General features: G+C 47.0%; 1 protein-coding gene across 6 annotated transcripts in view; it reads right to left on the reverse strand.

Annotated features, from left to right (window-relative positions):
• DENND5A (DENN domain containing 5A) overlaps positions 1–14,028 on the reverse strand; it is a 101,630-nt gene continuing 87,602 nt past the window's right edge. For 3 of the 6 annotated variants that reach the window (XM_025266628.2, XM_025266630.2, XM_025266629.2), the window contains 10 exons: positions 12,856–12,940; positions 12,254–12,382; positions 7,618–7,739; positions 5,993–6,138; positions 5,290–5,408; positions 4,739–4,920; positions 4,050–4,132; positions 3,471–3,594; positions 2,695–2,863; positions 1–1,026 (listed from right to left, as the gene is read on the reverse strand). In XM_025266628.2, the coding sequence (XP_025122413.1) occupies positions 843–1,026; positions 2,695–2,863; positions 3,471–3,594; positions 4,050–4,132; positions 4,739–4,920; positions 5,290–5,408; positions 5,993–6,138; positions 7,618–7,739; positions 12,254–12,382; positions 12,856–12,940 (1,343 nt within the window). In that variant the 3' untranslated portion in view covers positions 1–842. Of the gene's footprint in view, positions 1,027–2,694; positions 2,864–3,470; positions 3,595–4,049; positions 4,133–4,738; positions 4,921–5,289; positions 5,409–5,992; positions 6,139–7,617; positions 7,740–12,253; positions 12,383–12,855; positions 12,941–14,028 lie in introns of those variants that run through there. The other 3 variants (XM_025266633.2, XM_025266631.2, XM_025266632.2) reach the window with 3 other exon arrangements.

Here is a 14,028-nt window from a genome sequence, read left to right on the forward strand (position 1 = left end):
TTTTGTTTCAGGTGTTTTATTAAGTGGGCCATACTGCAGCTGGTTTGTAAGTTGCAAAACAACATAAATTTAACAGTAATAACATAGCCAGTAAGACTGGGACAGATTTTTCTTTCCTTAAAAAAAAATAGAAAAAAGAAAAGAAAAAGACTTAAAACATACAATGGAGGGTTAAATAAATAATACATTTTTTTAAAAAAGGAAAACCTGTTAAAACATGCTTATATTTACTTCTGTGCAACTGTGTGCCAAGAGGAAACGTGATTCTCTGCACGATGATATATCCCGGCATGTCACCTTCCCAAATAATACTGACAAAACAGAAAAGACGTAGGGCTGACTCATCAGTGCTTACAGAGGCACTACTAAAAATCCCTTTGATTGGAGTGTGGGGATTCCTGCTCAGCACACCTGTGTGGCCCATGAAAGCCAAATATCTATAATAATGTTAATATAGAAAACATTAGTTTAAAAACGATGTGGAATGGCCTCATTAACGCGGCAGGGCGAGGAGGCAGAACTGCCCCACGGCGCCGCAGGCTCAGTCCAGGGAGGCCGCAGGCTCCAGTGTGGCCACGGCGAGGGAGGGCACCAGCTTCAAAATAAGCGGCACCAACCTCGTCTCCCTCTCCCTATCGCTCTTTCACATGAAAGTGTGTAAAAAGCAAATCAGCAAATAAACTCTAAAATAGATTATTTATTCCAAAAATCCTCTACTTTTCTTTTTACAGTGAGTGTACATCTGCTCTCATCTCCTGCACAGCTCGCTTAGGTCCCTCTGTGAAGAAGGGGCGAAGTTGCAGGCGAGTCTCTGGGTCCTGCTTCTGGCTGGTGCTGGGAGGTCAGATATCGATGCCCTTGACCAGAGACGTCTCCAGCGTGATGTTGAACTCCTGCAGTGTCTGCAGCACGCGGATCAAGGAATTGACAAGTGTGTGGTCTTTGATCAGTGCCACATCCTCATACATGTGTGCGGTGATGGGGCAGTCGGCCAGCAGGGCGATCCAGTGGTGCAGGAGGTGGTCTCTGGCAGGGAAGGATCCATTCCGATGGGTCAGAAGGACAGGAGACAGTTAGCGAAAGCCCAAGGGGAAACTTGCCCCATCACTTCCTGAACCAAGTGTGAAGCAGGAGAAGCAGGTCTCTCCCCACAGTCCCCATCCCCCTCCCCTAAGATCACCTGGTGAAGATGCCTTATAAGGCTTTAAAAGGCTCCTACTGGGAGGTACCTGGCTTCCCAGGTGGTTCAGTAGTAAAGAACCCACCTGCCAATGCAGGAGCCTTGGGTTTAATCCCAGGGTCTGAAGATCCCTGGAGAAGGGAATGGTTACCCATTCCAGTATTCTTGTCTGGGAAATTCCATGGACAGAGGAGCCTGACCAGCTAGTCCATAGGGTCACAAAGAGTCAGACACAACTGAGCACAAGCACAGTCAGGATCTGCGTGGGGGCTACCCAACCCCAGGAATGCCGATCCAAACAGATCCTGTCATCCGCACAAGGCCTGCTCCTCCTCCCCTGCTGCCCCTTCTTCCCTCCAGACACACCGTCAACCAGACACTACGTCCCTTCTGCATCACATCCTCCATCTCCTAGAACCTCACTCCTCTCCACAGCCACCACCACCAAAAATACACAACAAACTGACACACAAATAGCACCTAGCACGTGCCAGGCCCCTTTGTAAGAGACAACCTTCATGACCACCCTTTGATGTGAGGGAGCTGCTATCAGTGCTATTATTATCCCCACAGTAGAGATGAAGAAACATCTACTGGTTGATGGAGATAAGCGGTTTATTCAAGAGCACACCGCCAGTAAGTGGCTGATGTGAGATGTGAACCTTGTGACTCTGGTTCCAGAGTCTGTCTTTAACCACTATGCCAACTCCTCCCTTCCATGGCCTAAATAAACCGCCCTGTTTATCTGGTCTTTGTGCTCTCTCCTGACCCCTGGAATAACCCCCAACAATCCTGTCCACTCTGAGGTGTACCATCCCTGATATCAAATGACTATCATTTCAGTCCCCTGATTAATCAACTCTGTCCCAGCTCCTCAAGGCCCCCATCCTACTGCCGCCCTTCCCACATTCTGCCTGCTAATTCCTAACCCCACATCCTCTGCTTCGTTTAGGGCCCCTCTGCTAGTTTCGTCTGCTTCAAGCTCCCTCCTGACTTCTACCCTTTTGTTAAGGCTCACCTCAAACACCACCTCTTCCTCGAAGCCTCCTCTGGTCTTTCTCCTCTACATTTTCAGCAAACCTTATCAATGAGTACTTTTTCAAACTCTCCCAAACTTCTGCTTTGTACTGTATTTAATTAGGACAAGTGAACTTCTAAATGGTAGGAACCATGTTTTATTCAGCTTTATTCCCACGCCTTCCATGAGACCTACCACATTCAAATGTTTGTTGAAGGAGTGACTAGATACATATACTCTGCTTCAGATTTTACCAGGGGGGGGCAGCTTTATTCCTTCCCATCAAAATGTGGCCCTTCCTCCCCATCCAGACATACGCTCTCATCCCCACACCCCACACACACATGGTACATGAAGGAAATTAAGGGCTTCCACCAAGTCCACAAGGCTTTACCCACCCAAGGGCACCTGTTCATAGGATACTCCCCACCCCCGGCACCTCCAGCACCACCTGCAAGGCTGGCTGCCTGCATGCCGGGCCACGGGGCTGCAGTACCTGGCTCCCAAGCACACCAGCATCTGAAACTTGCCATCCTTGCCAATGTTCCGGGGATTATTGTTGATTGCCGTGACAAACCGGCAGAAGTTCCGGGCCCTCGTATGCCAGTTTTCCTCAGGGACAAGTTCGTTCTGCTCCAAAGTCTCATAATAGGTTTGTGCTTTTTCTGTGAACAAGAGAAAAGCTTGCCAGTGACAGAGGCTTTCAAAACGAACCTATCCCTGACTGTCTTACCTCAGGCCCCTCCATGTCAATGCAGGTGAGAACAAGGGTGTTCTGATGTCCCTGGTCACAGTTCAAAATGATCCTTCTGTTCCCTAGCTCTGTGTTCTAAATTCCTTAATGTGACCCTTGATATAAGGATGGTCCTTTCTCAACAAAACTCCTGAAGAAGAAGCTTCTTGCATCAATTTCTCCAAGTGGGTCTAACAAAGGGCTTGGACTTCAATGCTATCAACTGGCATCTCGGACCCACAAGCAGGAAGTGTGAGGGGTTATGACTAGGCCCGTATTATATGTAACAGATGCCTGGAAAGAGTCTTTCCAATCCAGTTCACAGGAGATGAGGGGTGAACGGTGGGGTAGGGTGGGGGTAGGGGTGTTGTCTCATTACCTTCAAGAAAAGCCAGGGCCACCAAACAACAGATCTAACCTGAGACTCACTTGATTTGGCTTCTAGATCTCAGACCCCGGTGGTGAGCACCCACACATTAGGCTGATGATCCCCTCATGTCTGCATGCTTTTCCCACCCTCAAATCCTAGCCCAACTCACCCAAAAAATCCCAAATGAAGACATTTTTGAAGAGCCGTGGTGACTTAAATCCATGCTGGAAAGCCTGTTCCAGGGCCGAAACAAGGCCACATTCTCCACAAAGCAACAGCGTCAGACTACCTCGCTATATAAGGAAACAGGGGAGAGTGCCAGGCTAGCCTTGGTCAAGATGCCCTCCAACCACTACACCCCAAGCCCACCACCCAAACCTGGGAGGGCAGCAACACACAGGCAGGGACCTTGTCTAGTCTCCCAGCACCTGGTAGGGCCCAACTCAGAGCAGGTCTCAGTGAAAAGCTGTTGAGTGAACAGATGATGGTTCTGGGTCCCCAGCAGGGGACAAAGCCAATGTGGCCACTATTAAGGAGACGCAGATAGATTCATAAGACAAGAGAAATACACACAGCTCGCTGGACTCTGCTATGTTGTCAAAATGTAAGGAAAATAGGGTAACCCTAGGCACAGGTCCCCGAAGGAAGGAATATGCTATCTCTAACTGAGGCACATCTTTGAGCCTGGAACAAGGTTATTCTCTCTTATTCAATATAAGGCCCTGTACTGGAAGGTAGGGAGGCTCACCTCTTTTTCAGGCTTATGGAAGTGCTTCACGATGCCATTGACTGCCTCACCGATGGACTCTTGGATCTGCCCAGTGTTCAGCTCTGATTAAAAATCAAGCAGATATCCAATCTCAGAGGTTAATAGTGCTTGGTTGATAGAGCAAAAGACTCAGGACATAGGGAAGGACCACAGGAGAGGTGGGGCAGCCTGGACCCTGGGAAGAGTTGTGTTGCTCTTGGCTTACCCAACTTTGTGGAGCTAGCTCTTCTTAAAATCTTAGGACAAAAAGTAACAGCTAATACCTTGGAGTCTAGTCTCTAATAGACGCTAGTAAAATTTATTCTTTGCCCTGGAATTCTGGCAACCAAAAGAGTGCCAAGCCTTGTCAGTGAAGCCAGGAACTTGATAGTGAAAACAGGGAAGGCCAGAAAGCAGACCCCTCTCCTCCATAGGGTCACATACAAATAGCACAGAGGATCGGGCCTGGCTCCAGGAGCTCTCCCCTCTCCTCCCAGTCCTCTAACGGGAGTGCCAAATCCCTGCACTGCTTCATGAGAGGAGGGTGGCAACACCTGATGCTGCTTTGCAGAGGTGGTTCCTGAGGCAGCTGTGTAGGCGCGGATCTGGGCTCCCTCATCAGGGCTCCCAGAAATCTGCCCACTCTCCAGGCTGGGCAGAGTGAGGGCCCAGCCCCACCTTCCACTTACTGGGTCTGTTGTTGGGTGAGATGGTAACGAGCCTCCGGATGACGCTGGGAGACTGCTGCAGGGGCGGGGTCCGGCACGGCCTCTCATCCACCTCAGGCTGGGATGTGAGCAGCTCCCCGACCAGAACCCGCTCCAGGCTCCCATCATCCATGCCCTTCCCCAACCAGCGGCCACATGGAAACCTGAGGTTCAGGCAATAGCCTGTCAGAGCTGTCAGCTCCTTCAGTGTCTTTCCCTTTGTCGATCCACAAAGGCCATCAACAAAGCCAATCCCTGGGGACAGGCTCTGAAACTGGCCTGGGACCCTTTGTGGTCCAGCTACTCATCCCACTGGGTAGCATCAGGGAAGCCACCTGAGTGATGGGTGGCCTGGACAGTGGTAGCAGACACTTCCACTTGGAAAACCCTCCTTTTTTTCTCTTCCAACAAGAAGCCTCAGCCTATCACACCTAAAAGGTCTCCCTGAGAAGTCCACATACCCAGGCATCAAACACAGCCTCTGGTAGTACACCAGGCCCCACTGTCTCAGAGCAAAGCTGAAGAACACTTACTTGTAGGTATGTCCGGTGATCTCATTCCTAACCATCACATATTCCACCAACCATTTGGCATAGAGTCCAGAGTTATCATGGCCTATCTGCACAGTAGTGAGTTTCCCCAAGTTTTGGCACTGTAAGAGAACAGGGAAACAGAGATGACAGGAAGGTCAAGAAATAGGAGAAAAGTGCCACACTGCTCAGAGGCACAGATCTGACTGGCTGCCTGCAAGCTGCCCCACTATCTGCAGGGGCAGAGCTCAGAGCTCCACCTGCCACCAAAGCTGGCAGTACAGTACTATCTCATGAGGAATGATGCTGAGAAAGAAAGATACTACAACCTAGAGGAAGAACTAGGGCCAGGGAACAGAAAGCTCTGAAAGTGGCAGAGCAGTCTGAGGTCTCTGTGAATCCTTGGGTTCAGCAGCTGAAAGAACTCTTGAGAATTCCTCAACACACCATGGGCAGGGAGGTTTGCAAGTCCCAATGGGTACCTTCCAGCCAGAGACCATTTACACAGAGAGAGGTAGGCTCCCTCTCCTCAGGTCAACCCTTGACTGTGGCCTCTGGTCATCCTGGGACAGGTCAGCTGTGCTGAAACATAATACTGTATAGAGCAAGGCCTCCATAAAACCCTGGAGGAAGGTGCCAAAGTAGTACTGCCAGCTGAAACTCAGACCCCCAGAGCCTGGGGATGTGGTCCCTGGGTAACACATACCTCGAAGGTCATCTCTAACAGGTTCCTGGGAATCTGCAGGATCTGTGTCTCACCCAGTTCTCCTGAGATGCAGATCCATGGGTTGGCGGTGAACATAGAGCCCCCCAGCTTCTTGCTCGGTACGATCAGGATGTGGTAAGGAATCACTGTTTAGGGGAAGGCATAAGGCATTGCAGGGGATCAGGAATCCCTCCCGTACCTGACCCTGACCTGCCCCAGGTGTGCTGGCATGTCTGTGGCGCCTGGAGCAGCAGGGCCTGAGGCCAGTTTAGAATATTAGCCAATCTTCTCAATCTCACTCCTCCCAGGGTTATCACCCAAACATCCACACACAAGCCCATCTGTGAGCTCAGAGCTAAGAAAAACTGTCCCTTAAACATGATCGCCAACTCAACACTGTACTAAATGGCTTTTCAGAGCACTTTTCTATCTGTCATCCCAAGGACTCTGGTAACAATCTCCAGAGAGGCCAGGCAGGTATCACAATCCTTTTCTGAGGCACCAAGAGGGAAACAGTTTCCCTCAGGCCTCCTACATTCCAGTCCAGTGCTGCTTCCACCAAAGCCTATGACCCTCTTCCCTGGGGAGGAGAATGAGTGTCATATGAAAACAAGAGTCCACAATGCTGAGTCACTAGCCAAACAACTGCTGCTGCTGCTGCTGCTGCTAAGTCGCTTCAGTCGGGTCCGACTCTGCGTGACCCCATAGACGGCAGCCCACCAGGCTCCCCCGTCCCTGGGATTCTCCAGGCAAGAACACTGGAGTGGGTTGCCATTTCCTTCTCCAATGCAGGAAAGTGAAAAGTGAAAGTGAAGTCGCTCAGTTGTGTCTGACTCTTAGCAACCCCATGGACTGTAGCCTACCAGGCTCCTCCGCCCATGGGATTTTCCAGGTAAGAGTACTGGAGTGGGTTGCCATTGCCTTCTCCGAGCCAAACAACTAACCATGGGCAAATTCAGACTCACTTCAGTTCAGTCGCTCAGTCATGTCTGATTCTTTGTGACCCTATGGACTGCAGCAACTGTTTGCCTAACAGAGCATTCTGGCACCAAAGAACAAAGAGGCTCCAGGGGCCTTTCTGAGACCATTTCAAACCCTTTTCCTCACTCTGCAAATAGGGAGATGGAGGCCCACTGCAGGGGCAGACACTGCTCACAGATCCATAGTGAGTTAGGGCAGAACAAGGCCCAGACCCAAACCTCCCAGAGCTGTCTGGAGTTCCTCCTGCTACTTCAGGAGCTGTTTTTCCCTGAGGGCCAGTCTGAAACTTTCTCTGATATTGAATGACTTTCTCAACCCAAAACAAAAGGGAGATTTCTTTACAGGTGTGCAGAGTGGGCAGTGAACTTCACCATCCCCACCCCATTCCATCTTAGGCCCCCAGAGCTGTGACCAAAACCACAGTGATAACACAATGGCCAAAAGTATGAACATCCTAGTTCAAAACAAGAAGAAACTTCAGAGAAAAAACAATCTCCAAGGAGGGCCAGTAAAGACCTCTCTCCCCACAGAAGAAAGGACAAGTGATCATCTTCTTTATTTAAAAAGGGGATAGTAAGTTAGCCTCGGACAGGTTCATGAAGACTGGCAATGGGAAGGCTAGTGGGGAGCACAGGGCCACTCACGGATAGTCGTGAAGACATTGGTGAAGCAGAAGTAATCGACGGCATTGAAAGAGAGGAGGTGATAGAGGAACTGCTCCTTCTCGTCGTCACAGCGCAGGAAGGCGTAGCGCTTGTAGAGTTTTCTGTCGGAGAGGAGGTAACACATCAGTCTCTCAGCCCAAAGCGCGGGAAAGAGGCTAGAAGTATTCAGTTCTGGAGGGAGATGGCTAAGGAAAGAACATGAGGGCAAGCCTCAAAGTTCTGTAGCCACCTAAAAAAGGAACAAAGCCAGCCACTCCATCTGAGGGCTAGAGCGAAAGTGGCTTAACCTACAGAGGAACAACACAAGCCAAGCTCTACTCGTGTCCAAGAGCTGACGTTACTATAAAGTGTCAGAGGTTGTGGGACCTCTTTCCTAACCTGAAGGCTCCTACAGGGCATCATCCCAGTGTGTGGTGTGCAAGTAGCAATGGCAGGAGGTCGTGGTCAGCATTCCTACCAGGGCTAGTCTCAGACCCTCAGCAGGCCTGAGACCCAGAGGTCAGAACACTGCTCTGAACATGTCAGAGGCAAGGAATGGAATGATCCAGGTCACAGATAAGGAAAAGCTGTACAGAGAATGTTCTTACCCTCTTTTCAAACCTCCTCCCATCCCTATCCGTCCATTGCTCAGTCCTCTGCTGGACGCTGCAGGCACAGAAGGCCTATCTTTCCCAAGTATCAGGGACACAAAAAGCCCAATGCAGAGGAGCACAGCACAGAGAAACACACAGAGAACAAAGCAAGATCCCTGTCCTGCCTGCCCAGACTGCCATCACCATGCCAGAGAAGTGTGGGATTCAGCAGACCTGTGAGGGTCTACCTAGACAGTTTATACAGTTCTTCACACAGATAATTCACCAACCCAGGAGCCAGAGAGGGAAGCCTATCCTCAAATACGGTCTAGATGAATAAACCTGCTCAAGGCCACAATATATAACATAACAAGTTGCCAAATAAAAGGCTCTAAAAGGTTCTCTCTGGAAATTGAAAGAGCCATAAGCTTTGATGGTTCTAGAACAGAAGGGGCCTGAAGGACAGTACACATTTAGACAGGGGTTGCAGAAGGAGAAGGACAGGGTATAAAAGCCAGTTTGGCTAGAGTTGAGGGCTCGGGGAAGTAAACAGTTAGCAAGAGACTGAAAAGTCTGGCTAGGGTAAAATGAAGGTAGGCCTAAATATTCAGGCTAAAGAGTTTGCAATCTGCCCTAAAAGTAATAGTTTTCTTAGGGATAAAGGGAAAGACATGACCAACTTAAAGAAATTTAAACTTAGCACAGCTGAAGGGTGAAAGTGACATGAAAGTGAAACCCAGGGAGTGGCAATAAATAAGGAGACAGATGGAACAGCAGCCAAGGACCTAAAATGTGTTATGTGGGAGGTAAAGCTAAGCAAGGAGTCACATGGACTCAAAACCAGGAACCTAAGTAGGGAAAATACATACAGGGAAAGGTGTATGGTTCACACCTCCAAAGAAAGCAAATTTTATTTTATTTTTTTGTATAGCAGAGTTTCATTAAAGTATAAAAAAGGACAGAGAAAGCTTCTGACATAGACATCAGAAGGGGGCAGAGAATGCCCCCCTCACTAGTCTATGCAAGGAAGTTACATACTTTTTAAATTAGTTATAAATCAAAAGAACGTCTCAAGTTTGTAAAGATCTTACTAGACCCACTCCCATAATTTATATTTTAAGATAACAGGATTAGCCAGAAGGTTTCAGGAAGGAGAAACTGTCCTCAATCAGGATACACTGTTGTTATATAATCATTAGTAGGAGTTTAAACTGAATTGTTTGTTGTATAATCTTCAGTTCCTGGCTGAAAGAAAAAAATGTTTTATGTGACTAAGACTAAGGAATGTAGAGAAAAAAAAAAGGAAAAAAGAGGTTTGTCCTTTCCTTCTGAAGAATTTCAGATGCCTACCTCTGCTTTGAGAGCCACAGACCCCTTTCTCCTCCTCTGGTACCCTGGACTTCTTATCAACCCGCCTAGGAACTGACTCTCTCACCCCTTCTCCTTTTACCTTCCATCTTTCCCAGCATCAGTTTCTTTTTTTTTTTTTAATTTATACTTTTTAAAATATAAATTTATTTATTTTAATTGGAGGCTAATTACTTTATAATATTGTATTGGTTTTGCCATACATCAACATGAAATCCACCACAAGTGTACATGTGTTCCCCATCCTGAACCCTCCTCCCACCTCCTTCCCCATACCATCCCTCTGGGTCATCCCAGTGCACCAGCCCCGAGCACCCTGTATCATGCATTGAACCTGGACTGGCGATTCATTTCACATATGATAATATACATGTTTCAATGCCAGTCTCCCAAATCATCCCATCCTTGCCCTCTCCCAGAGTCCATAAGACTGTTCTATACATCTGTGTCTCTTTTGCTGCAAAGAAAGCAAATTTTAATAAGTGGCAAACAAGTAAAAATAATGATAACACACCCCACCTGTGGTTTAAAAAAAAAAAGAAAGGAATGAACAAGTCTGTAACAAATGCTATGGGTGCCTGGGGAGGAATGGACCAGGTCGCTGGGATGTCTGGGCAGACTCCAGCAAAGAAAACTTGTGACTAGGCCCTGAAAGAGCTTAACACATCCTGAGAAGTATGAGGGGTCTGAAGTGGCTGGAGCTGTAAGCAAACTGAGAAAAAAGATGAAAGGGGTAGAATGGAGGAGTAGGTAGGTTTTGATGAAGTACCTCTTTCTCTCTCCCTATACCCCACCCAAAATGCAGTCTGTGGCAGCAAAACTCTCCTCATTTTCTAGTCACTGAAGTTGCACAGGGGTCAGAATATCATGTGAGAAGTTACTATGTAGTAAATGAATTCTGAGCTGTCGTCCTCTAACAGGGCCACAGTTTTAAAAAACCAAAATTAGCCTCCTCACCAAGGTCTGGGCCCTGTCTGCTCCTGCCTAGACCCCTAAGTTCACAGCCCTAGACCTACCTACTGCCTTGGACTCTATCCTACAGTTCCTGAACTGGGCCCCCTTTCAGCTACCTCTGTACCCTGTCCTCCTGCCAACCTGCAGCCATCTCCTAACAGACAATGCCCACCCTACCCCACAGGAATCTCTCCTGTCCTGTCAGACCCCAGAGCCCACACAGCCACAGATTTTTCCAGGACACACAACTGGCCTCTAGACACTGGTATGCAACTGACTCCCTCCCAAACTCCAGGCTTAAATGTTCACTTGTTTTCTTTTAGTTGTCTCCCAATCTTCAAATTTTATTCCTATACCTTTCCATCCTTAAAGGGAATCAAATTCAGTAACTTTAAGAAATGCTATTTCATAACCTCTCAAAATGAGCTCCCTAACCTATCAAGCTTTTGAAACTAGTCTCTTGCTGTGGTTTAAACATACAATAAAGTCTTTAAAAAAATCAGTTTCACTTTAAATAAAAACAGAGTCTGCAGTTTTAATCAATTCACTTACACAAAATTTCCCCAAGGTCTGCTTCTCTGCTTTATCATCAACAGGCAAGTCACATACTAAAGGATACCATTAAAAGATGCCCAAGGAAACGCCAAAAAGAAAAATGCCCAATAGATTTGCTGATGATGAAAGAATCAAACGTATTATATATAGGAGAAGACTGAGAGATGGTAATCAGAGAAGGGGGACAGCCTTCTTCTCCCTTCTGCTCTAGTAACCCGGGTACAGAATGAATGCAAACATAAAATCAAGAGAAGGGAACTGTAGGGTTAGCGGCTCTAGGAGCAAGGAAAAGTGAGAACCTAGCTACTTTGGGCTGGCCCTAGGCTCAGGAGAGAACAAAAAAGATAAGCAGATATATTAGAAGTTTCTTTTTAATTCTCCAATCCTTTCTCCCTGAAGACAAGAAAGAGACCAATAAAACATCCTATGCCCAGGAAGTATGCAGGTCATTTGAGTGCCACAGAGAGGAGGACCCCCAAAACTCTGAGGTACCCAATGAGGATTCCATTCTTCTCACTACCTCTGCAAGAAAGCTATTTGGGGAGGTGAGAGATGCAGGTTGAGAAGATAGGAAGAATAGATAACAGATAATAATAGAATTATTCTTCTACAGATAAAGAAGAAGAAGAAGAAATGCTGCATCACAAAAATCACCCAAACAAGAAAAGTCCTCCCATCTTTATGGGAACTGATCCAAGGTAGAACTCAACAAGAGCTCACTGGCTGACCAGCGGCTAAAGGAGCCAGAATAGACCATAGGAGGTCCCATAAAAGGAACCAACAGCCAAAAGGGAGGATCAGTGCTTCCTGTAGTGGTTGTGGCTTAGTCTGAAGAATCCAGGCCTTCAGAACTCAGTTCAGAGAGCACCCAGTCAACTGCTTGTCTGAATGTTCCTACTAAAACAAGCATGCTGTGTTGAGCACTGCCAAAAGAGTTATTATTCAACAACAGGAAAACAGAAAACATTTTGCAGCATAAGTGTACAACAGTGTTCTACACAGAAAGGAATAAAGAAAAAGAAGAAACGCTGCAAAACCTTCACATGCAATTTGAGTTTAGGTGAATTCAGCAGTAATGATACACCACATACTCTCCTTTCCCGTGGGTTTCCAATCCCTCCCGCCACTCCCAGGAGCTGGTTCTACTCCAAGTGGAATGGCCTTACTTGGTGAGCTCATGGTCTGAGAGAAGCTGCTTCAGGTGTCTAGAAAGTAACTTTTTTTCCATGGACAGACGCACCCACGCTCTGGCTTTTCCCACATCAGTCTTGATTTCCCCAATGTTCTGGATGTGCCTGAAGGACAAATGGGGAAAGTGAAGTGGAGGGTGGGGTGGGAAATGAACTCACTACCAACACCTCCCCTGTAATGCCAAAGGAAGTCTGGTGAGGCAGTCCCACCCCGTCCTGAGAGACTCCATCTCTCTTGTTCTCAAAATCCTGAGCTTCCATGAAGCTTTGAAAGATAGGCTCACCATAATTTAGGGGGTTGGTGAGGAAGACAGTACAGCTTTCAAAAAGCAAGGCTAACCCCAGAGCTCTTAGGCCTTGAAACACTCTGGTGTAATTCTCCAAAAATGTATGGAAACACAACTGCTTGTACAGCTCTACAAATGCATCATGAAACACAGGACCAATGAGGAGGCTTCCTGGTTAAACGAGAGGTTGTAGAAGCCCAGGTCACTGAGACTCTGCTATTTAAAGTGGACTCCTAAGCAGCAACTGAAAACAGAATTTGAGTGGCTAATTACAAATGAGCCCAGACTGACCTCATATCCTGAATGAGGGAGATTCTCAGGGGAGACATGACGGAGCTGGCATCAGACTTCCTCCGCTCTGAATCAAGAAATATTCCTAGGGAAAAAAAAAGTTGCTTAAGTCCAAAGAGATCTGACTACCGAAATAGCTAAGTACTCTTCTTATCTCAAACCACAAATTTCTACAGAAAAAAAGCTGGTTACTTTGGAAACACTTTAATCAACCATTTCATGAACATTAAGTACCTATTAGGTACCAGAGTCTACACTTTTATGCATGTTGTATCACTTAATTCTCTAATAACTTATAAAATAGCCATGGACAGTATCACAGAGGAGAAAACTGAAATTCAGAGAGGTGAGCTGCTTTGCCCCCAGTCAGCAAGCAGCAAAGTTGGGACTGGAAGGAACACAGATCCTCTGGCTCCTAATCCAACATGTTCTCATCATAATCCTTGGAAGCAGTGCTTCCGCTCAGAGCTATACTCATGTCCTACTCCTGCCTCAAAATGGACTACAGAAAGACCAAGGGAATGTGTAAGGAATGCTTAGGACTTCTAGACACAATACCTGTATATCCCCATGTCTAGCCCAATGTTTAAAATTAGTATCCTCATTATTCAGCTGCTGAGACTTTGTGGCTACACTTTATCCCTTGGCAATAACTTCCATGGCTTTCCTAAGAAGATTCTGTTCTCATACCCAGAAAGTGGACTCAAAAACTCCTTATGAGGTTACTCAGGGAGCTTTTGAATCTGGTTTTTTGCCAACTATTGATATTTTCCCCACGTGCAGTGAGTGCTTATTGAGATCAACTAGTTCAAGGGCAAAGACAACAAACACTGAGTTCATGACTACCTTTTCACCTCCACTTAAACTGATTTTTACCATTAGGACAAGAACATTTAAGAAAAGTAAACAAACTCCCTGGCAGAGAGACGAGAATGAGGGATGGTATGAAGAGGAGATGCTGCCAAGAAGAAAAGGAAGAAGGGAGACAGTCCTGGAAAAGACACTGCACAAGGTTATAAAGAACAGCAGACCAGGAGACGAGAGGCCTGACTCCTGATCTGGCCTCTTCTATCAATTCACTGTGTGATCTTAAGTAAATTCAATTCCTCTCTGGATCCCAGTTTCTGTCTCTTGTAAAATAAGGGGACTGGACTAGATGATTTCTGGGGTCCT

Source organism: Bubalus bubalis, chromosome 16, assembly GCF_019923935.1.
Source record: "Bubalus bubalis isolate 160015118507 breed Murrah chromosome 16, NDDB_SH_1, whole genome shotgun sequence".
Classification (NCBI taxonomy): domain Eukaryota; kingdom Metazoa; phylum Chordata; class Mammalia; order Artiodactyla; family Bovidae; genus Bubalus; species Bubalus bubalis.